At 36.6% G+C, this 24,300-nt stretch overlaps 4 protein-coding genes across 6 annotated transcripts; 3 read left to right on the top strand and 1 right to left on the bottom strand.

Moving 5' to 3' along the window:
- Nucleotides 1-7,818: 7,818 nt before the first annotated feature.
- Nucleotides 7,819-9,168, bottom strand: LOC126803827 (uncharacterized). Its single transcript, XM_050531556.1, has one exon. The coding sequence runs from the start codon at nt 9,166-9,168 to the stop codon at nt 7,819-7,821; it is 1,350 nt and encodes a 449-aa protein (XP_050387513.1).
- A 762-nt stretch (nt 9,169-9,930) lies between these two features.
- On the top strand, nt 9,931-14,537 carry LOC126804157 (agamous-like MADS-box protein MADS3). Its single transcript, XM_050531934.1, has 7 exons — nt 9,931-10,298; nt 10,672-10,753; nt 11,603-11,664; nt 11,773-11,872; nt 13,468-13,509; nt 14,000-14,041; nt 14,131-14,537. The coding sequence occupies exons 1-7, from the start codon at nt 10,114-10,116 to the stop codon at nt 14,254-14,256; spliced, it is 639 nt and encodes a 212-aa protein (XP_050387891.1). The 5' UTR covers nt 9,931-10,113; the 3' UTR covers nt 14,257-14,537.
- A 1,776-nt stretch (nt 14,538-16,313) lies between these two features.
- LOC126804139 (probable fructokinase-7) lies at nt 16,314-20,091 on the top strand. 2 transcript variants are annotated; one of them, XM_050531915.1, is made up of 7 exons: nt 16,314-16,477; nt 17,378-17,622; nt 18,071-18,283; nt 18,380-18,577; nt 18,704-18,844; nt 19,461-19,577; nt 19,760-20,091. In XM_050531915.1, exons 1-7 carry the CDS (start codon nt 16,456-16,458, stop codon nt 19,898-19,900), a joined length of 1,077 nt encoding a protein of 358 aa, XP_050387872.1. In that variant the 5' UTR covers nt 16,314-16,455; the 3' UTR covers nt 19,901-20,091. The 2 variants fall into 2 exon arrangements, with proteins under 2 accessions (XP_050387872.1, XP_050387873.1); XM_050531916.1 differs by having other exon boundaries at nt 16,328-16,477; nt 17,435-17,622.
- A 706-nt stretch (nt 20,092-20,797) lies between these two features.
- On the top strand, nt 20,798-24,061 carry LOC126804147 (uncharacterized). Of its 2 annotated transcripts, XM_050531924.1 has the most exons (8): nt 20,798-20,811; nt 20,899-20,997; nt 21,075-21,106; nt 21,888-21,985; nt 22,097-22,179; nt 22,459-22,536; nt 22,621-22,719; nt 23,390-24,061. In XM_050531924.1, exons 2-8 carry the CDS (start codon nt 20,908-20,910, stop codon nt 23,666-23,668), a joined length of 759 nt encoding a protein of 252 aa, XP_050387881.1. In that variant the 5' UTR covers nt 20,798-20,811; nt 20,899-20,907; the 3' UTR covers nt 23,669-24,061. The 2 variants fall into 2 exon arrangements, with proteins under 2 accessions (XP_050387881.1, XP_050387880.1); XM_050531923.1 differs by lacking the exon at nt 20,798-20,811 and having other exon boundaries at nt 20,835-20,997.
- Nucleotides 24,062-24,300: the final 239 nt, after the last annotated feature.

Consider the following 24,300-nt stretch of genomic DNA (forward strand, 5'->3'; position numbering starts at 1 on the left):
TGATTCTCTTGTTTTTTAGAACGTAATGAGTCTTGCATGTTAAATTTTTGTCGTACCTGGATATACGACATCTGTCGTCCTTGAAGAGTATCATACACTTAAGGAAAACTATGGTCTAAGTGTCGTACCTGGACTTAGATACGGGAATTGTCATCTAGAAAAACAAAAGAATCTATTAGTTACATTGATACATAAATATGATTATTAATGGTTAACTCTGATGCCCTAGGTTCTATATTGTTTGTTTCTTTTATAATTTGTTATTTGAAAACCTAAAATATATTTTCTTAGTTTAGATTATTTAAGTTAGGTTAAATCGATTCTCAATCCCTAGTTGGAACGACCTCACACTTGCACACTATACTGACGACGATTCGTGTGCTTGCGAGTTTTAATTAAAATTTCACAACAAAAACATGCTTGGTTGTTTGTCAAATAAATAGCGCATAAGTGTTGCTCTTGCTTAATTCCATGATCATGCTTGAATCCACGAATGTGTCACAAAGTAACTCTTGCCATTCGAATTTGTATCGTCATGTGATAAATGACAGGAAAAATAAAAATATATGGTTAGTTCACATAAACCATATGGAAAATAATAAAAAGTAATAAAAAGATTACTGAGACAGTAAAAACCCTTTTTGCCCTGGAGCAAATTTACTATGCCCCTATTTTTACCATTTACCCAAGGGGTAAGAAAACCTCACAACCAAGTCGGGTTGAACTAAAGATCCGGTTTGAATCCCATAAATCTGGATCGAGCGCTCGATCTGCAAAATCGGCAACAATGGTGTCGAAAAAGAGCGACGCTGGGTCGAAGGAAGACACCAAATTTCTCTCAACAACAGGTTATACCGCCGTCTGGGCTTTTGTGCATGCGGCGGCGATGTTGATGGGAATGGGAAGTTGCAACGGAGGTGTCGTGGACAGCTCTAGGTCGCGGCTTGAAGCAGCAATGCTAGGTCTGAGGTCGGGGGGACGACGAGGTTCTGGGCACGAGCACCGAGACTAGAGCAAGTCCGGTTGCTTCAACCAGAAGAGAATATGATCAAGTTATATCGGAGAAGATGGGGGTGCCTGCATCAAAACATTGGGTGCCCAGAGGCCAAACCGATTTTTGGTTTTTTTTTCATTAGATTTTTTTTGTCTTATTCGATCAATTTTTTTCATGACAGAATAAATTTTACGTCATCTTATGTCGAATTGTTTACATGACAGAATAATTTGTTTTTCAAAAATTAGGGTTCTAGACCTAAAAACTCAATGTTAGAACTACGTGTTGATAACGTGTTACAGAAGAATGTAATACACATTAAAATAAGGAGAAACATCATCTTTATTCATTGATAAAGATGTCTTATATATAGGCATTACAGTGAGTATTCCGTAGAATAAGAGATTATATATAATTTCTTATCTAAACTAACATATACTAATTAGGAAAATAGACACCGAAATATTACGGAGATAATTCTCCTACAACATGTATATCTTTTTTGGCCTTTTTGCTACTTTCATACATCATTGAGCTTAAATTTACGTATTTTGAATTAGGTCCGGTTCAAAGGCTCAAAAAAAAAACACTTCTTATGAACCCTTGAATATCTAACCATTTAATGGTCTTGATTGATTTTGGTAATTAACATGCATTATATTTCATGCCAATATAACTAAAATAAAATAAAAATTTATTTATTCTATGAACAAAAGAAAAAATAAAAAATGGTCTAAGTTGAAGAACAGATAAATAAGAATTAAGTTCACCACAACCCTAAATCTAGAATTAAGTTGAAGAACATAAGAAAAAACTCAAATTCGAACCCTAACCCTTGAAATTCCAATTTTTAAACTTCAATCATTATTAAAATCAAATGATATTGCTAATTAACAATCTAATCTTAATCATTATCAACAATGGCTATGGCTGATTAAAAACTTCAAAATATGAAAATCAATTTATGTGAATAGATTGAATATAGACAAAACCAACAATGTGTGTCGTAAAATACATATGCAGTGTGTCATAAAAGACCATGTCGTAAAAGACAATTTCATTTTGCGACACACAAAATGTATGTCGTGGAAGACATATTTCACGCGTCATAAAAGACATTTTTGTGCATCGTAAAAGACATTTTTGCAAATTCAATAGTGTGTTGTAAAAGATCATTTCGTATGTCATAAAAGACATTTGCGCATGCCTTAGAAGATGGTTTTGCATGTCGAAAAAGACACTATTGCAGGTTGTAAAAGATTTCTAAATACCCTCATGTAATAGACAATACTTTCGATATAAACCATTTCAATCAAGATTAAGAAACACATACCAAGTCTACACAGTTCCAATCCCCAATTCATTCACTCTTGTGGTGAAACTTTTCAAACTAGAAGTATGATCATACAATTACCTAACAAATCAACACATCTCTGAAAATTCAGTTAAATACTTTGTTACAAACCAAAGTATAGTAACAAAAAACCTTAAGAGAAGATGTATTCTCAAACCTCTTCACATATGTATAAAGCCAAACATCCTTGGATCGAGCAGATGTATATCTTGGCCTACAAACATCATAATATTGAAGAATTAAGATATTGATAGAAAAAGATAGAAAGCTCAAGGAACCAGTGCTTCAAACAGAGAAGAAACATATTAAAAGCTCAAGAAACCAGTGCTTCAAACAGAGAAGAAACAAAATTAAAAGCATACATCGGTAAGCCTCATCACTTAATGTAAGACATTAACTTGATTGTATCAAAAACATGTGCACAAAAAAAATTTGAGAGAAGAGGAAATTCAATTTTGAAAGAAAGGAAGCTAGGGATTTTCAAATCATCAGTTTTTTTTTTGTTACCATTCAAATCAGCTCCTTTTATAACCTTTTATACTTAAAAAAATCAGAAATTTATTTGAATATATTTGAAATTTACAACATTCATAAAATGTAAGTCGTAAAAGACTCGATTCATTTATGACACACATTTTTGTGCACGTCGTTAATGTAAACTAAATTTACAACACACATAAATTGTTTGTCGTAAATGACCCATACAGATACTTTAACAACACACATTTAATGTATGTTGTAAATGACTACTTTTTACGACACACATTTTTTATAAGTCGTGAATGACTATCTTTTACAACACGCGCTAAATGTGTGTCATAAATGTGTGTTGTAAAATAAAAGTTTTCTTGTAGTGATTAAAATCAAGTTCAAAATCAAGATTTCATTGATCATCAATTTTCTAGAATTTTCTTTCCCTTTTTATCATCAATTTTTTAAATATGATTCAAAGTTTGAGATTGAGATTAATGATTTATAGGTTTTGATTTCCATGTGGTTTCATCTTAGTAAATTCTTACTATTTTAGGTCTTCAACTTATCATTTCGATTAGAGGTCATCAAGGGCCGGGCTAGGGCTAGGACTAGCCCTACCCTAAATTTTAGGGCTTAGGACAAGACCGGGTCAACAAAATTTAGGGTCGGGCTAAGGCTTCAATTTGTAAGCCTTCGGCCCGCCATACCGACCCATTTATGTAAGGCTAAGAGGATTGGGTAGGGTCCGGTCGGGCTAAGGCTTCAATTTGTAAGCCTTCGGCCTGCCCTACCAACCCATTTATGTAAGGCTAAGAGGATTGGGTAGGGTCGGGTCGGGTCGGGCTAGCCCTCCAAATAGGGCTAATTAGGACCAAAATGGGCCGGAAATTACATTATGTTTATTAAAAAAACTCTAAATAAATATATTGAAGTTATTTTTTTCCTCAATATTTAACTATATAATTCTACACGTAATATATGACTATTCTTTTTAACTTATAATCATATTTTACATGCATATATATGATGGAGTTAGCTTAAGCAAATTATAAATATAAGCCGAAGTGCTTATATTCATATATTTAATGAATTTTCACTCAAAATCAAGGGTTATTTAACAAAACATAAATAGAAATAAAACTTATAAAATCAAGAAACAAAATAAGATAAGTTATATTGCATATGTAATAGAAGAAACATATGTGAAAATAGAAAAAAAATATGTTAGTATTAGGGCAAAAAAGTCCAGCTTGGCCCTAAAAAACTCAATAGGGTCGAGCCGTAGGGTAGAGCCAATCTTTATTTGCACAACCCTTGCCCTACCTTAATTAAAAAAGGCTTGGGTTGACCCTTGCATTAGGGCGGACTAGGCCAGGCTTGCCCCTTTGGGGTAGAGCGGGCTTTAAGACGGGCCGAGACTTTAGGTCCGGATGATGAGACCTATTCGATTGTGTTGTTAACTATTTTCAATTTTTTCTTTTATTCATAAAATAATAATAATTTATTTAATTTTAATTATAATAGGAGGAAATCTAATGCCATGTCATTTACCAAAATCAATCAAGACCATTAAATAGTTGGATATCCAAGGGTTCATATTATCTATAAAAAGTGTCAAATGTGGGTTGTGGGCCTTGTGGCCATTGAACCAGACCCTTATGATTTTGGATTCTATATCATAATTTAGATTCTTCTTTTATTGGTCAACCTCATGGCGCATCTTCCCCCCCCCCCCCCCCCGGGCAAATGATTTGTGTCATTTACTCATATTTTTGTAGTAGCATTACATAGGAGACCATCATATATCATATACCTTTTTTTTTTTTGAGGTTCATATATCATATACTATATATGTATTAAGGTTATAAAAAGTACAAACCATTCATACTCTCCTAAGATATCCTTAAAAAAAACCCTACAATGCTCTCTCTATCTGGTTCCTCTCTAGCCGTTGCTAGGCTTGGAAAAGCGATCAATCGTCACCGGGGTTAACAAATCTCCCAAAATCCAAGGCTTCTTTTCACTCTGTTGGAGTCTTAAGGCTACTTGGCTCTGCTGCCCTGGTGTGGAAGTCGACTTTTGCTACTAGAGGGTGGTGGTGCAATTCTATCCAATCAAATATGTTTCTTGATTCCTATCACTTTGTGTGGGAAGTCGGTGGTGGTATTGTACTTTGGCCAGGTTTGTACTCTGACAAGCTATCTCTTAGGGGCGCACCTGTGCCTGACAATTGACGACGGTGGTATTAGCATCGGTCCAAATTTTGTGTCGTTGGAATGCTACGAGTTGGAGTTGGGATGGAGAATGGGTCTTACGGCGTCTATCTCTCAATTTAGCAGTGATGCTTTCAATTCGACGATGTTTGCTAAGTTTTCTCAGCGTGGGCAATGATCTTCTCAGATGTGGGGATAGTCTGATGGTAATTTAAAATCGCAGGTCATGGTGACGATTATTTTGGGTGATTTCGTGCATGACACAGTTATGGAACCGTGCTTTATTGACGACTTTGTTGGTTGCCGGCCTTTGATTTTGCTGGACTGCATTTCCGACGTCAGAGGAGGAGGTGAGTTGGGGACGACGACTCCTACTGAGTGGTTCCCAAACTTTGTTCCTAATGGGCTCTGTTGGGTTTGGGCCCAAGTTGCTTGGGGCCCATTCTCTTTGATCATCTACTTGATAATTGTTGATGGGCAGAAAATGTTAACATCGGCGGAGACTCATACAGAGGCTCAGATGGCGATGGTGAATAGAAAAGGATTGGATGCTTATCCAATTGGAAATACAACAGAGCAGCAGCGCGCTCCCTATGCTGAGTAAATATAATTTGAATCTCATCGCAATTTTATAATTGTGTGGTTGTGAAACATTTATTTTGTCTTCTACATCAATTGTATTTTGTTAATTTTATGTTTTATGGCTATGTAAATGTGGATGAATCTTTACTTTATTAGTTAGTTTTACCTAGTAATAACTAGTTGTTAACTAGTTTTATTTAGAAATAGCTAGTTTATTTCGTCAGAAGAGATATGCCTTATTGTCAGCATTCAAACGTATTATTTTAATTATGCTCGCTGAAATCCAGTTTAGTTGTACATTCAATTAAAAAAAATACTAACCATTCATACGATTTCGTGTATTCTCTACAGCTCTGCCCGATCTTCGCCAAACATCGAGACAAGCCACTTTACCTTGTTAATAAAATAAAAAACATAACCTTGATTAGGTCCCCTTAGAGCATATGCAGCCGTGCATCACCATCATAGCAAAAAGCATAAATTTTGCTTGTTTGCTGCTCTATTCCAATGCAGCCGTGCAAAATGAAGAGGCAATAAATGAGTGAGACCCATGTCAAATGATCAAACCAGCAAGCAGGCAGGCAACTTTTGCTTGCCGGAGTGATTGGCAGCAAAGGCTGGGACCCGCGCACGTGGGCGCCCAGCGTTCTCTTTTTTTTTTTGAATCTGGCGCGTGTTTTACACGGGCCTTTAAAAAAATTAAAAAAAATATATAGCCGACAGCTGCAGAGCCGATGGCCAGTTACAGGCTGCCACGTGGCGCCAGACTGGTACAACGGCTCCCTGCGTAGCCAACGGTCAAATTTTTTTTTTTTCAAATTACTCCGAAAATGTACAAATTACTCATTATTTTCCCTATAAATACCTCATCATATTCTTCACAATTTGTACCACTTCTCTTTTCATCTCCTCTCTTCCATCTTCCTTTCATCAAATGGGTTCTGGTTGGCTTCCATCCGAAGAGTTGCAATTATGTGTTTCTTGGGTACGACAATCCACTTGCATCATCACCGGCCGATATCAATGCAAGGATAATTTGTGGAAGAAAGTTTACGAAGATTACGCCAAAAATTGGTGTGGCAACCCCGAAGATCCTCATCAAGGTCCTCGCTCGAAATGTGCGCTTGAATCACATTTTCCGCGCTTGAAGAAAATGCTCAAGAAGTGGCATACAACATTAAGCAAAGCAAGAAGCCGTGCGGCTAGCGGGACGAATTTGGTAGATGAGGTATGTCTAATCAATTTTTCATGTATATTTTCTTGTTTTGTTATTTTTTTTTCTTCATATTAAATTTTTGTTTACATTAAATTTTCCTATAAATCTAATATTCGTTTCTATTTTTAGGAAACTCAAGCTCAATCATTATATTTCAAAGATATGAAAAAAGAATTTAACAAGAAAGATTGTTATGAAGCAATGTTGAGTCATCCTCATTTTGTGACGGTTACAAGTAGTACTTCTTCTCCGTTTGAGCGAAATTTTCCATGTTCTCCCGAGCAACATGATACGGATGAGCATATTGACACGGATGAGCATATTGACTTGGATGGTGAGGACGAATTCACAACTCCGCCGTCGAACCAAGAGAGACCCCGTCCCTCAAGCCCCGTTAGACCTATGGGAATAAAAGCGGCCAAGGAAGCAAAGAAGAAGGGGAAAAAATGTATGACGGAGAAAGACGAGATGTCTTTAGCTATTTTTCATAATATGCAATGTAATCAAAAATCACTTATGGAGGCTAACATGCGAAGAGATGAGGAGACCCTTCGGTTAGCTAGGGAGGGCTTAGAACTTGAGAAACAAAAGGAAGCAAGGTTGGCCCGACGTGATGCTATGTTGGAGTTGGAAGAAGAAACGAAAATTATGGCAATGGATAGGAGTGTCATGAGCCCGACAAAATTGAGGTGGCACACAAAGAGGAAAGCGGATATCATGGGTAAAATGAATGAGAGTAGTAACACTAGTGATGCTTATTATGTTCACTTTGATGAAGAGTAATGTTGTGTTATTGCTATTTTTTTTCAATTCCAAGTTATTTGATGTAATTTCAAGTTATTTTTATATGAAATAAATTTCATGTTTCTCAATTTCAAGTTATTACATTGCACAATATCAAATACAATACCAAATAAAATTACAACGCCAAATAAAATTACAATACCAAATAAAATGATAATACCAAATTAAACTCCATAATTGATTATTGTTGGTTGGCTTCCAAAGTCCAATTGTGCTCCACTAAATCATTCTGAAGAAGGTTGTGGATATAAGCTGACTCGAGGTGGTCAATACGATCCCAAAATGCATGTTGGTTCCGTCCATCTCTTTCCACTGGTAAAAAAGGAATTCGAACCCCCTGAGGATCCACTGGCCCATCATAAACTCTTGCAGCCAATGAGTTTAGTAGATCTTCTTCTTCCGGCTCGACATATTCTTCTTCTACAAATTCATCCTCTACAATCATGTTATGCAATATGATACAAGCTATCATTATGTTTTTCAGTGTCGAACTCCTATGCAACCGAGCTCCATGTCGAATGATTGCCCAACGAGATTGCAGGATGCCAAAACACCTCTCTACATCTTTGCGGTATGCTTCTTGTTTCTTTGTAAATAGTTTTTGTGCTTGTGATTCAGGGTTTGGAATTGTTTTTACAAATGTGGAGTACCTTGGATATATTCCGTCGGCGAGATAATAAGCATTGCTATATCGTCTACCATTGGCGTAAAACATCACAGTCGGTGTGTTTCCGGCAATGAGCCCTTCAAACACAGGTGATTGATCAAGGACATTAATATCATTTTGAGCTCCTGGTACACCGAAGAAAGCATGCCATACCCATGTGTCATGCGAGGCCACCGCCTCTAGTATTATGGTGGGACGACCTTTCCGGCTGCTGTAAGCCCCATCCCATCCGGTTGGACAGTTCTTCCACTCCCAATGCATGCAGTCAATGCTTCCAATCATTCCTGGAAATCCTCGCTGATCAGCTCTAGCAAGAAGCCTTTTAAGGTCAGTCTCTGTTGGAGCACGGAGATACTCGCCACCAAAATGATGTATCACCTGTTGGCAAAACTTCTTCATGCACTCTAGTGTAGTTGATTCCCCCATCCTGCATATCTCAGCACACTGATCAGCAGCTGCGCCGTACGCCAACATTCGGAGGGCACCTGTCATCTTTTGTTGGGGCAGCAACCCTAGTAGTCCAGTGGCATCTGCTCTTTGATGCCAATAAGGGTCGTGGTTGCAGAGCTTCGTCATGATGCGGTTGAACAAATGGGTGTGCATTCGGTACCTCCGACGAAATTCTTCTGCCCTAAAGATCGGACGCTCGATGAAGTAATCTGCCATGAGACTAATTCCCCCAGATACCCTATTTCTGGGGTGATTAGGAGAGCGGCCAGGACGTGAACCGCGTCCTTGTGGTTCATCTGAATTATCAAGATGTGCCATCATCATCGTCGTGTTCATCACCATGGCATCCATCATCTCAGCATCTTCTTGAATGTGTTGTTGTCTCTGCTTCAACAATTTGCGAAAGAAGCTCATTATAGTGATGGGGGAATGTGGCGAAGTAATTGAAGAATGTGTTTTTGAGGATTTAGAAATGAGTTGTGAAGATTGAGTGAGTATAGAATGGGTGATGCAGCTTATTTATGGTGAATTTCAGATCATAGAATTTGAAGATCATGTTACGTGTCGAATTGTCATTCGTCAAAAATCTTATCAGAAATCCTATCGGAAATCCAATGAAATTATTTGGCCGACAAACACACACGTGTCACCTTTTGGTTGGTCGGAAATCCTATCGAAAATCTATAAAATTATTTCGGTGATAAGGATATCAAATAAATGCCACTTGTCATCTAGCAATTGGTTGATTATCATATATGAAATCTCAAAAAATAAAATATTTAATCAATGAATAGTAATTGCTAATTTGACGGAGTTGCACCGCTGCATAAAAACTAGCTCAGAAAAGCAATTTACAGTGAATAGTAACTGATGGAGGCAATTAAATTGATGGTTTGATGGTTTGATGGTTAAACATGGGTGCATATGCTCTTAATCGAATGTCCCTAGTCCCTACTACTGGTCCTCTGAAAAAGAAACGAAACACAAAACTATCCTGTGCAGTCAATCTCGTTGAAGCCTGGATACGTGTCTAGACCGTACTCGTCTTCTGCTTAATTAGGCACCTAAAATCTCTGACTAAACGAAAACTGGTACAGACCTGTTTCCTTTCCCTGAGCTTGAGTCACATCTGATTCTGCTTCTTCGGCAAACAACCCCACTCTTGCCACTGTTTAAGTTAAAAGATTGGCAAGTAGCCATGCCCACTGTACTTATGCCGACACGTGATTCACTGACCAATTAAATTAAAGGGCCACAGCTACAAGCACGAACACAGGTACACCACCAGAATTTCCAGAGAAGATTTTCACGTTTGTGAGAAGTGAGAAAGGAGAAAGAAAGCTACAAGCAGTGAGAAAGATGGGGAGAGGGAAAGTGGTGATGAAGAGGATCGATAACAAGATCAACCGGCAAGTGACGTTTTCCAAACGCCAGCTGGGTCTGTTCAAGAAAGCTCAGGAGCTCTCTGTGCTCTGCGATGCGCAAGTTGCCCTTATCGTCTCCTCCAGCGGCGGCAAGCTCTTCCACTTTGCCAGCACCAATAAGTATATATATATATATATCATCTTCTTGCTTAACCGTTCTTGATTTTCTGCTTCTTTCTGCCTTTGGATGGTGATATATGTGGTCTGTAAAACTGAAGGGTCATCCGTACGTGGCTTAACACAGGCTTTCTAGGGTTTTTACATTAATTTCGGGGTTATATATATATACCAGCAGCTTAATTAATTTTATTCTCTGGAAGTAGCTAGAGTACGTTCCTGTTTCTGCAGCTTAATTTGATTTGTATGACTTCTGGGTGTGTGCCTCTCTCGATCTCCTTCTCTTACTCTAGCAGTCTAGCTTATATATCTGTTTATCAACTTTTGAATGTTAATAAAACAGTTGAAGATTGACCGGCTGTCATTCTTTTGCTAGTGCAAACGATATTCTCAATCGGTACCACCGATACTGCAATACCTCACAAGACAATAATAATGTTGCAGAGGACGAAACACAGGTTTCTGCCATATCTCTCTCAATACATACATATCTGATCGAGTTCTTTTAGTTACATCTACTTATCTCATTTAGGCTATCTAAATTAGTATAGAACACATGGACAATAACAAAATAATCAAACTTGGACTGTCAAAGTTGGGTCTTCAGAATTCCGCGATTGAGTGATTTAGAGAGTTATATATATACCAGTGGTCGATCAGTGGAACTGGCGCAGCTGAATCATGAAAGAAATGATGACAGAGAAGGATGATGTAGCAAAAATCATGAAAATCATATCTATTATTACTAATTGAGTATGCTGAAAAATTATTAGATTAAATTGCTATAATCCCTTGTACCTAATTTATCCGTGATAATCAGTAGTTGAGCTATGATTGCTAATCACTGGAAAGTGACTTAGCTGAAAATATGGCTATGCTCTAATTTGGAATTTTCTTAGGTACTTCCATGTATGTAATACCCTCATTTACTAATATCACAACAAATTTGTTGTCATTATGGTAAATATGGTGATATTTTTGGCAATTCTAGTTCTATTAGTTGTAATTACTTCACTCATGATATTTTACAAGATTATGAACAAATAGTTATCGATGTGGTAAATTTATTTTGTTATTTGTAAATATAAAAAATACACGTTGTAACTTTGTTCTCAATGTTGTAAATTTTTTTGAATAACTCAATGTTGTAAATTTAGTTCAATAAAATGTATTTTTTATTTAAAAAGTAGTAATTAAGGGTATGATATACCTCTAATTCACCACTTGTATTCGATCAAGTACATTGTTATTAACTTTGACACCTGTAATTCAAAATTTCTTAAAAGATTTCGTTGCTCTGGTTGCAGAATTTATATCAAGAGGTCTCAAGATTGAAAGTCAAATATGATTCTCTTCAGCGTTGGCATAGGTGTGTATGAAAACAAAACATCTTTGTTTCAATTTGGTGATAATTCAGGAAAATATTGCTCTTTTAGCATAGTAATCAATTATTTAATAATTAGTTGCACATGTTCAGGCATTTTATTGGAGAAGATCTTGAAAATCTTCGTCTGAAAGAATTGGAAGACCTTGAGAAGCAGCTCGATAGAACTCTTTCACGAGCTAGACAACGGAAGGTATTAATCAACAAATAGTTACAATACTATAGCATGCATTAGTTTTACATGTATTTTACGTGTGTGTGTGTGTGTGTGTGTAAAGATATGTCTAACATTACTACATCGTCTGCTAACTGACATGTTATGTTACTAAAGCTAGAAATGTCAAGCAAATCAACTAGGATAATTGGTCAGATCTTGTTTGTCAAGCAAATGGAGATAAGACTGGAGGCCGGAGCTACTTGTGATCAACTGATCCTTAATTACATCTTGATTCTTTAATGGATTAATTTTTTTTTGAACTGTTCTTTAATGGATTAAGTACTAATATTAGTACAATGGAAATGGTGGAAACCTGGACAATTTGGGTTCTTTTCAATTATTTCATTTGAAGGCCGTGTAGAGTTAAAAGTTATTACAAGAGATATATTTTCTTGTTATGTATACATAAAAAAAATCAATATATGTCCTCATATATAGGCTTTGTTTGGAGAAGAACAGTAGGGAAAAAAAACCCTATTCTCTCTCTAAGGTTGAGAGAGCCATCCCCTCTCATCCAGCAGTGCTCCACGCCGGTGGGGCTTGCCTCGTCATCGTTGTGAGCCTGCTGGACGTGTGATGATGTTTTGGTGAAACGCTGCCTTCTAGATCTGCATATTCCAACGCCCAATTGTCTTGCTTTAGTTTTGTTGGCATCAAAGTCTTTGTGTGGCTGCGAGTTTGTTTAGGGTTTCCTAGTGCAGCGGCAAAAGATGCTTAGATTTCAATTGACATCAGTGGCATTGTGTCCATGGCTTGATGTCGGCGGTGCTCTTAGGGCATGGTGGTTCTCTCCTTCGACTATCCCTTTGCTTGTTGAGTTTCTTCGGTCCTTTCAAGCGGGGGTGAGTGACACTTGGTCTTTTGGAGTTGGTGGTGTCGTCGTAGTGGTCGTTGTGGTGGCGTGATGCGGTGGCGGCTTGCAACTTTGAGAGGTGGAAATGAGAATTTGATTGTGTTGGCGTTTGAGCTTAGGGTTTGGTTTTTAGTGGGCTGTATTATGTTAGGCATGTCCTGACGGTATGTTAGACTAGTTCTAATTGTATGTCGGGCTTGTCCCGGCTTTAGATTGTTTAGTTTAGTTTTAGTCATTAGTTTTTCTTTTGGTTTGTTTCTGTATCACCTAATCCATGTTTGTCATGATTTTATGTTTTTCTTTTTCTTGCATGGTGTGGAAGTAGATTTAATGGTAGATCTATCATATGTATAATTATGGTACATGTACCGTGAAGCCTTGCATACCCCTCGTTGTGGTAGCGGGTGAATATATAATGACCTCTCTAACTTGAGTTTGCCCTCTACGAATGAATTATATCTTAAAAATATATATATCAATATATGTAAATTATAGAAGAGATATATTTTCTTGTTATGTAGACATCCACATATATCAATAAATGCTTGTAAAGTTTGTAAAGAAAAAAAGAGAGGAGATCAGTGTAAAGATGTATATAGCTTTTGCAGTAGAATGGTCGATCACTATAGTAAGAAACATATATTGTTCCTATTGTACATATAGCATGACCTATATGTATGTATGTGCTCAGCTGTTCTTTCTTGGTTTGTACATGCAGACGCAGATGATGTTAGATCAATTAGAAGCACTACGCGGAAAGGTAACTATTAAAATCATTACCATATGACATCAATATAATTAATGCATTACCTATACAGTATGCGTATGAGGCATTCCATCTGTAATTTCCATGACCAAGCTTTGTACAAAATCACCAGCAGGCTAGGTTGTCTAAAAAGATCAGAAAACTCAAAACTGTACCGGCCAGACGGGCCAGTCATCAACAGACTCGATAATGAAATCATATATTGATCGATCGATTCTCTAACTGGCTAGCAGCTTGATATATACGAATTAAAGATTTGTACATAGTTCTTCAAAGAATCTTTATATGAAGAGTTAATTACTATTATATACATATATATATATATATATCTCAATGTTTGCGGTAAGTGCAGGATTTGTGAAGAGTTACGTACACTACAACTGAAACAAGAGGCTAACTACAATTAATGGAATTAGGCACATTACACCCAGATTTTCCATTTCCTAATAATTTGACAAACTTATCATCTTTCACAATATGGCAGGAGAGTGATCTTGAAGAGATAAATAGGCATCTCAAATCCGAGGTACATATTATAATACTCGGTAGTTTGTGTGCGTCTGTGTACGTGGTAGTAGCTTCTGATTTATCTTTGGTTTTTATGGAACTTGTCAGATTGAAGAAAGGGTAAAACATGGTGGCAATGATGAAGGTAATCAGGAAGCATCAATTCAAGGTCGTCCAGTAGGAGAGCCAACTGTAGCTGCTGTTGCTTCTGATGAAAATATTTCTACTAATTAAAACGCGCTCTGCAAATGGTAATGAAGAGCCCACCTTATGCTTATGAATATGGTAAAGACCTCCGGTACATGAATTTGAAACTTCTCGTCTTTGTTAACAGTACTCCACAGTAGAAACCTTAACCCTAATTTTTTTGCAATATTTGAACAGTTCCAGTGTGAACAGTCCAGTGTGTACACAAAATAATAAAATTCTTAAACTGATACTGATATGTTATTTGTATGGTTTCATTAGATTGTCATGATCTAGGTTGGTTTGGTGACTAGGGTCATTAATTCCAATAGTTTGTCTCAATATTTAGAATTATGTCCAAGAACATTGTACGTTATAGTGGAAAGCCAAAACGCGAGATAGAGTTGCATTTTATTCAGATGGTCGATCATGAAATTTATTCATCCACATTTTATTTTTGGATGGGAGAGATACAGTTACGAGATAACTTTTCCAAAAAAGTATTCCCACTTTGAGGCTTTGAGCAATGTTTTCAAAAGTGGAGTAGGCAGATAGAGAACAAACTGAAAATTCGAACCCAATGGTAAGTGTGGTGCCACGAAGATTGTGTACCAAAACTAACATCACGAATATAACTCCTACCTGTCTAAATTCCATTTAGATTTCAATTAATGATCCCCCTTAGGTTCCTCTTCTCGATCTTTCTACTTTTATAGAAAAAAATATTGGAAAGTGATGAACAATTTCAAAGAGTCTCATGTGGTGATGCGCGCCAATTATGCGTAATTGGAAGTATGATTTAAAGTTTAAACCCCAAAACACACCTTGGTATTTGATAATACTAGCATGGAATGGTCTTGAAAGTTTATTTTCGACGTCTTACAAAAGAACAAGCGTCTGTTTGCCTTTTTTTTCAATGTAGAAATTGTGACAACTATATATTAGTTGTTGTATATGCGTTGTTTATTTATTAAAAATAAAACATAAACTAAAACATAAACTAATGCGCTATGAATCTTAAATTGTAACTAGAGAAGTACTTCTCAGAATCAAGAAGGAAAAATGTCAAAATATTTTGGGTGCCGAAGCAACTTCTCAAAATCAACCGATCAAACATAGGTAAAAATGTCATATTTGATAAAGACTTGCCGAGCCTTCCATAAGCTTACAACATCAACCACCATACCACAAACTTACAAGAACAAATCATTTTGAATTCTTATACGAGGTGCATGCACGACAAATATCCAAGTTTGTTCTTTTCTCTAAATGAGTCAATTTAACCATGTTTTGTAGGCAAATTAAAATGATTGATGAATTTCATGTATAGACAACTGACAACTGACCACATGCCTACGGTAGTAGTTCGCAAGTGTTGCACATAAAAGTTTCAAGGTCTCTCTAGGGAAAGCAGTACCTTCTACTTCTTCTCGGTCCCTTCAAGACATGAGTGGGACAAATTTAAAAACAAATAAAATAATTAAACTTTTGTTGAAAACGTACTTTCACTTCGGCCTTCGCATTCTTCAAATGAGGTTAATAACATAAAGTCTAAGAATACAACACATAATATCTTTTTTCATTGAAAAGCTCATCTATGTTTATGTTTTTCAAGTTGTCCATTCATTAGGATATAGTCAATAGTCGATCTTGTTTGAGACCAACTTAAACTTTGTGCACATTTACTATCATAAGATGACCGAGTTAGTAAGAGTTTAGCTGTAAATCTATATATAACTGTTTTTACCGGTGATTGAAGATAAATCTCAATATATTATTATAATCGGGCTAGGAAGAAAGAGTTCTATTGAGATCCCCCGGTATGGATTAGTTTGTAGATCTAGATAGTCTCATAATTCAAGCACTTTGTACAGTGCATGTTATATGCAAGTAAAAATAATTTAATTTGCTTTCTCATTATAAGAAAAATGATAGAGAAAAGAGGCAAGAATTAGATTGGACCAATGGACTGAAGATGCGGATATTGGGTTATAAAATTTGAGATTACCCCCTGAGAATCCATCGTGTAAGTATTCATGTTTTTTTTTTCTTTCCTTTACAGCTCTCAGACAGTCAGACTCTTTTGATTCTTCAACATCGCGAATTTAGTATTTTCCTTCTTTTAAGCTCACCACTTCCTTTGTCTTCTTCCTTGTCTTCTTCTTTATTAACCAACTACTCCCCGAAGCCGCCAAACCATTTTCTCGGTGCACACTCTGCTTTCTCTGTTTCAATTCCATTGATCTAATGGCTGTTACTCCAAACTCTGGTTTGATTTCACTTCTCTCACTGCATGTTCATTTAAATTATAATGGTTTTATGATATGTCCTCGAATTGGGACTTTGATTTCATTCGGTATCTTATTTGTGAGTTTTGCAAATCTGGGTTCTGTTCCAATTAGTGTTTTTGAGCTGAAAATTATTGTTTTGTGTTTGGTGTGTTCTAATTTGTATTTGGGTTATGTTTGCTGTAATGAATCTTTCGATCAGTATTTGATTGAATTTCTCTTAGAAGTTTACTACACCATCAGACCAACTTGCATTAGATTCAAGTCTTTTGAGTAAAAGTAGTGATTCAGAATCTTACAGTGTTCAAAAGTTTAGAACTTGATCAGTTGGTCCATACGGGTTCACTAGCTTTGTTAAGCACATGAGTTTAATGGTTGATCTGTGTAGTGTTTGAAAATTCCAGAAGGAAACTATAGAGATTAGTTGGTAAACAATGTTCGTAAAGATTGAAAAATTTTCTCAACATTTTGGGATATATGCGATCAGTAACTCGATAATTTGCTTTACCAAGTTTTGGGCTATCAGAGGTAAAGAGGAAAAGAAGAAAGGGATTTGAGTCTAACATAGTCCCCACTTGGAGTATCTGGGTGATTTTGAATTTGTTTTTTTTGTTGAAATGGTTACTTATGCTTTATCCCTTTAGCTGCCAACTTTTTTGCTGGAATATGTATTCTTAATCTTTTCTAAGTAATATATGGTTAATTGGTCTTAATGAGCTTAAAACATATATTATGGTCTTAATTAGCTTAATTGGTCTTAATATATGTTTTTCCTAGTTCAGGTGAAAAATCTGGACTAGAAATACCTCTGTTGAAAGACAACTTTGTGGTGTCGTGCTGTTTTTCTTAATATATGATTAATACTGTTCATATTACTGCAGTTCTTGATGATCTAAAAAAATTGGATTTGGCTGAAGATTTAAAAGTTCCTTCCTCAGATGTAGGGTTACAAAATGACAAATCACTAGTTGTTTGCTTTGGGGAAATGCTGATTGACTTTGTGCCAACTGTTGCTGGAGTTTCACTTGCTGAAGCACCTGCTTTCAAAAAAGCTCCAGGTGGTGCTCCTGCTAATGTGGCTGTTGGTATCTCAAGACTCGGTGGTTCAGCAGCTTTTATAGGCAAGGTGCATTTCAGTATTTTCCAGGCCTCTTTACTATGAACTATTCAGACTTCTACTTTTTTTCTGGTTGATTTTTTTAAAGAAATTTACTTTAGTCTACGTTGAGAAGGATATTGATAGTAAATCTTGTGTTGCATGTATGATGCATATGAAAATTACTAAAAGTTGAATCTTTGAGTGTTAGATGGTCCAAAAATGCATCTTTCTCTTACTTTTGCTTGTATGCCTGAGTTCACAATAACTAGAGATTTGAGCTTTCCCTCACCCTTCTCGGTTATGAGAAACCCCTGTAAAATCTTACCACTTTGATCTGTGAATCCCTTCTCTTTCATTTGTAGTATATTATTTATCTTCCAAGTTATGATTTTTCCAATCTAATATGAGGAGTAATAAATTCATATGTTGATGTTAGTGACTCCTTGTCTCAACTTACAAACTTCCTGCAATACAGGTAGGTGATGATGAATTTGGCAAGATGTTGGCCAATATTTTAAAAGAAAACAATGTTGACACCTCTGGAGTGCGATTTGATCACAATGCAAGAACTGCACTAGCATTTGTAACACTCAGAGCAGATGGAGAGCGGGAATTCTTATTTTTCCGTAATCCAAGTGCTGATATGCTTTTACATGAGTCAGAACTTGAGATTAGTCTTCTTCAACAGGTAGCACACCTTTCTCATCTTTATTTGAGAGACAGTCCAACAATATAACAAGCTTATTCATTAGATTGAAACTGATCCAGATAATATTCTTTGCAGGCCAAAATTTTCCATTATGGTTCAATTAGTTTGATTGATGAACCATGCAGGTCAACTCATCAAGCTGCAATGAACATAGCCAAAAAGGCTGGTTGCATCCTTTCTTATGATCCAAATTTGCGTTTGGCATTGTGGCCATCAGCAGAGGCTGCACGGGAAGAAATAATGAGCATATGGGATCAAGCAGATATTATCAAGGTAAGATGTCTGAAAATACATAAACTTATGGGTGGAAGTTACTCAATAGCTCTTTGATAGGTGCAGAATTGCCATCAAGATATTTACCCTTAGTTTTCATCAGTTTTTGTTATTAAACATTTGCAGATAAGCGAGGATGAAATAACTTTCCTGACTGGTGGTGATGACCCTTATGATGATAATGTGGTGTTGACAAAGCTTTTTCATCCTAATCTTAAACTTTTGATAGTAACGGAAGGTCCAGAGGGTTGCAGATATTACACTCAGGTATGTCAGTCAAAATTTTTATTCTATTTTTCAGTATTTGATGTCTCTCTTGGAAAAAGAACTCACTAATTTGTGGAACAATGCGTGTCTTCCACCTACTCTATTTCGAGTAATTAGCTGTTTTTGATCATGTTGACATAAACCAAGATTCTCTCAGAATTTTACTAATTTATGTAACAATGCACTCTACATTGCTTGCTTCCACGTACTCTATTTCTTGTTGGTTGTTTTCAATCTAGCTTGTTGACATAAACCAAAAGTCTCTCAGAATTTCACTAGTTTGTGGAACAATGTGTACTACATTGCCTGCTTCCTCCTCGTACTCTATTTCTAGTTAGTTTTTTTTTTGGGAAATTCTATTTCTAGTTAGTTGTTTACATGATAGAAACCAAAATTCTCTCAGAATTTCACTAATTTATGTAACAACGCATACTACATTGCCTGCTTCTACCTACTCTATTTCTAGTTGGTTGTTTTCAATTTTTTGACATAAACCAAAATTCTCTCAGAATTTCACTAATTTGTGGAATAATGCGTAGTACATTGCCTGCTTCCTCGCACTCTATTTCTAGTTAGTTGTATACAATCATGTTGACAGAAACCAAAATTCTCTCAGAATTTCAGGGGTCGTGTTGCTGGGATTAAAGTAAAAGCCGTTGACACAACTGGTGCTGGTGATGCATTTGTTGGTGGGATACTCAACAGCATAGCTTCTGACTTGAATCTTTTTCAGGTACCTACTCCTCATGCTTATGTGCTGAAGAGTGGATTCTGCTTAAAATAGACTCTTATTAGTTTTTGCTTCTTGAAAGTAGTTCTGAATGAACAAAATATGATTTAATATGGAGATATGCTGCCAATGATATAACACCTTATTATCATTTTGTTTGGCACTAAACAATATTTCTCTGGCAGGATGAAAAGGGATTACGAGAAGCTCTACTATTCGCAAATGCCTGCGGTGCAATCACGGTAACAGAGCGAGGAGCCATTCCTGCAATGCCGACAAAAGAAGCTGTACTCCGTTTTTTAGCTCAGTTCACTGATAAAAAGTAGAGACCACGCATTTCCCTAACTCATGTATCAAGCTAAAGCTTGGATAATTTGATTTTCCCTGTTGAGATATTATTGAGCTTTTCGCTCAACAAATCCTCCTATAAATTTTCAATCTCCCTTCCAATGTACAATAGTGGATATAAAGTTATGAACACTACCAATAATTTTCAAAGTCACCTTTGTGAACGAAATGTTTCTTTCTATAATTCTATATATTTTCATGATGCAATTTGATATATCATAATTTTCGCCTCTTTATGTTTCTATATATTCAATAATAGGGCGGTCTTGTCACATGACATGTCCAGTCTTATCACATAAAACCAAAACAATTGGATGGTCGGACAAATCTAAATATCTAGCTAATAGTCCCGAGGATCTTCTCCCCAATGGTATAGTCCTCACTCCTGCCCATGATTGCTGATACCTTTGCTTATTCTTTTTTGCCTTAATAGCTGTTATTAACATTTTAATAACATTTTAACCAAAATAAAAACATTTTAAAAAACAATGAACACAAAACCATTGCTTGTTGAGAAAATTCTATTATGCAGTGCTGCACACTATGCAGACTGTTTTGTGTGTATGTGCAAAAAAATGTCAATAAAAAATTGACCTCAAAATGTCATAAGAATAACAAGATTTTAAAATTTTAGTTTTAAATTGTGATGATTATGTGCTGCATAGTGTGCAGCGCTGCACCATAGACAAATTATGGCTTGCCTGGCGTTTTTGACTTTTTACTGCGTTATTTGCTCCCCGAGTGACGTCACGTGATGAAGCGGATCCAAATACCATGGGCAGTTTCGTCATTTTACAAACTCCGACCCGCTAAATTAATGTCACGGTTAGGCAAAATCCACGTTTTGTTTTAACGGAAAGCGAGAAAGGAAGAGGAAGAAAACGACGACGTATGAAGGAGAAAAGAGGACGAGTCTCTGCAGGTTTTGGGAGTTTGAATCAGAAGTCATTTCTTCTCTGATTCAAATTCCGGCGAAGTATCCGCAATGGCGTCGAATACGTATCCGTCTCTGCTGCCGGAGATCGGACCCGACGGCCTTGCTCGCGAGGCCTCCGTCATTAGCTACACTGAGAAAGTACGTCTCTCTCTTTCTCTCTCTCAAATTGGAGTTTCTTTTGTGGATTCTTGAAGTGTGTGATGGTTTTGTGGCAGGTGATCGAGGAAGAACAGCATCAGTTGAGAAAGTAAGTAGGATTTTTTTCATTTAATCTCACATTTTCATTTCTTTCTCTATTGCGATCTGCTAGGGTTTATGATCAGTTTATGGATTTTAAGTTGTTAGAGTTGAGTGTTGGAGCAGAAATGCGTTATAGTTGCTGTGATAGATGATGTGAATCAGATAGTGAATCTTGAATTTGATAGGTTTGGTTGCTCAGAGAAGAAAATTGTTTCACAAGAATGAGCGAGTGCTAATGGTTTCTTGATAATCTTTAGGGATTTAAGTAATTAGAAGCTTAGATATTGACTTAAAGAGGATGAGAGATTAGCTTTGTCCGATAATGCGAAGCAAAATTGAAGGCATAGGAAATCGAGAAGAATGACAAGTGTCTTTGTATGTTTTGACCCTTGGCATTGTTGTGTGCTCACTGCTCAAGTTAAAAATGCAGTGGATTATATTTGCTGTGATATGGACCAGATAGTGAATCTTGAATTTTGGTATCGGCGGTGATATGTTTGATTGCTCAGAGAAGATCATTCTTTTGGCAAGAATTAGTGTATTGGTTTCTTAATTAGAGAAGCTCAGAGATTAGCTTTGTCCAATAATGCGAAGCAAAATCGAAGGCATAGGAAGTTGAGAAAAATGGGAAGTATTATTGTATGTTTTGAGCCTCGGCATTCTTGTGTGCTGTAGTTACAACTGCAGTAGTTTAGGAATTCTATTATCTTTTAATCTTAAAATGTTTTTGCAGATTGCAATTGAATTTGTTTAATAGGATCCATAGATTAATGAGTGAATCTTTTCAGATATATAGAAGAAAATTACTCCAAAATCCGTGATGTCGAACGAGAGTTTGCAAATCTTTCAATGGAGATGAAACTCACAGCTGGGCCGAAGAAATCAGGTAGCTGCAATCTCAATGCTGGTTGCTATTGTGTTGCAATTTTGTGGAATTATGTCATCCTTTTAAAGTATTTCAAAAGATCCTTTTTGTATTTGTATATGTGTGCTTAAGCTCTTGAACACTTGAGGAAGAAAATAGAGATGGCGACAGAGAGAATTCATTCCGCGAAGCTGAAGGAAGATCAAGCTAAAAAGGTCCGTCCCTTTTAATTATATAAGTGGCAACTTGAATACTTGAGCAAACTGACCTAGAATTGTTAAAGAACAATTTTTTTTGAACAAACTTGTCGTGGTATTGTCTAATTAGAAGTAATTGAATCATGTAACTTGGTTTACATTCATTAAGAACTCTAGCTGTACTTAATGGATACAGAGTTGATGTTTGCATACAGTAATGATGGTTGTCCAAATTATTGTAATAAAGCGAAATATTTATCCCCAATAGCGTCTAATTTTTGTTCTGATGTTTATCAGGCATGGGAAGCAGCAGCAAAGGTCGTTAAGGATGAGGAAGCCATCAAGCAGAAGCTATGTGAAGATTTAAATAGTCTGGTATATCATCATTCGTTAGTGTAGATTGAGTTCAGTCTTATGTCTAAGAGAATGTCGTTGACAGTGTGATTACACTTTTAACAGGTACAAGAAAGCAGCAATACTCAGTTTTCAAGACTTGAGGAGTTAAAAAGACGACTTGAAGCTCTGAACCCAACCAGAGCATCGGCCTCGGTTTGTCTTGTAAGGTTTCTTTTCATATGCGATAATATTATATTTATAAACTTTGGATGGGATGGATGGTTTGCATAGTGGTTATCGAGTGATTTAGAGTTTATGATGTCTGAGCATGGGCATCAGTTTCACGTATGCAGTTTAAATCATCTCATCTGCCTGTGTGTATAAGTTATTGGGGCTAGCCTTCATGGTGTTGATTACATTCAAAGTTGTTTCATTTCTTTTGGATTTGAGGATTCAGAAGCTTTCTCTTTTCCTTCCATTAGGTTAGAAATTAAAACTCTTTCAAGTGATCACAGAGTGCGGAAGTACTTGACAAGACTACCATAGATAGTGCAATAGTATTTTGAATAAGAATCTAGACGTCAATTCAAACTAGTTATAACTTATAAATGTTCAACCCATGGCAGGCATCTCCCCTCTTCTATTTAGGGGTTGCCTCTAAATTCTTTCATTAAGAAGCCATAATTCTTTGGTGAATTTGTTATTGTGTTTTAAGACTGGGCTAGTCTTACTGAAGTTTTGTTGGCTAGAGTGGCATTTATGGAGTATACCTACCTTGATGAGCTGACCAGTAGGTCGTTGGACCGAATAGTGACTCATTTGGAGCATTAAGGTGTTCATATATAAGCATGTAGTAAAGAAATACTGATAGCTTCCTTTGGAATTATGTTAGGATGGGAACTCAATGGGAAGTACTCAAAGTGTTGCCACTCTGGACTCCTCTCAAGTTCCTGGTGTAATTGCTGGTAACATACCTAATCAAGGAAATGCTGGAAATGTTCCAGTCATGAATGGGAACAATCAACAGCCTCCTGTTGAGGGTGATGGAAGAGGGAAGAAGAAAAGCCAGTTCCATGGAAGAGGGAAGGGACTTGGAGCCGCACCCAAGGGGAGAGGACCTCCTGTGCCTGGTTGGACAGGGTCTGGGTTTGATGTGGATGGTAGAAATTAGAAGCATTGCATCAGATTCCCTCATTGCTGAAGCCATGGGATATCACTTTGCTCAACCTCTGGATATATTCTTTCTTTACTTGGGTTACTTCCTGGGCTCTGTTCTCCTCCCCGTGTGTACTTTTAACTGTCATTATCATTTCCATACGGGATGTGGAATCCAAGCCTTCTCATTACTTCCTCACACCCCAGTGTATTTAGCCACTCTTCTCACTAGTCATGAACTGCGAACATATTTTGTTCTGTTGTTCATTGTTCATCACTTCATCCTTGTTATCAAGTCATGCAAGTAATGCAACACGAAAATCTTATATTTTAGGAATCATTTCTTAAAGGTCAAGTTATGTGCTGTCTCCATGTTCTATGTATCAACTACAACAAGCAGTTAATTCACAGTTGAATTATTTCCCTCTATAATTTATTTAGAAAATTAAACCAAATGATTGAATCTGGACAGACTTGTAAGCCATAAATTCTCGGTACTCAGATGTCAGAAAGGTAAGGTTAACATTTTCTTTTATCAATCTAACCAGGCAAGGAAGCCTGAGGACCAGAATTGTACACTGACATCTATTGAGAATTGCAAATTTGCAATGGTACAACAACTGAAATTTCATGAATATAGGAAGAGGT

This window comes from Argentina anserina, chromosome 7 (assembly GCF_933775445.1).
Source record: "Argentina anserina chromosome 7, drPotAnse1.1, whole genome shotgun sequence".
NCBI classification, from domain to species: Eukaryota; Viridiplantae; Streptophyta; class Magnoliopsida; order Rosales; family Rosaceae; genus Argentina; species Argentina anserina.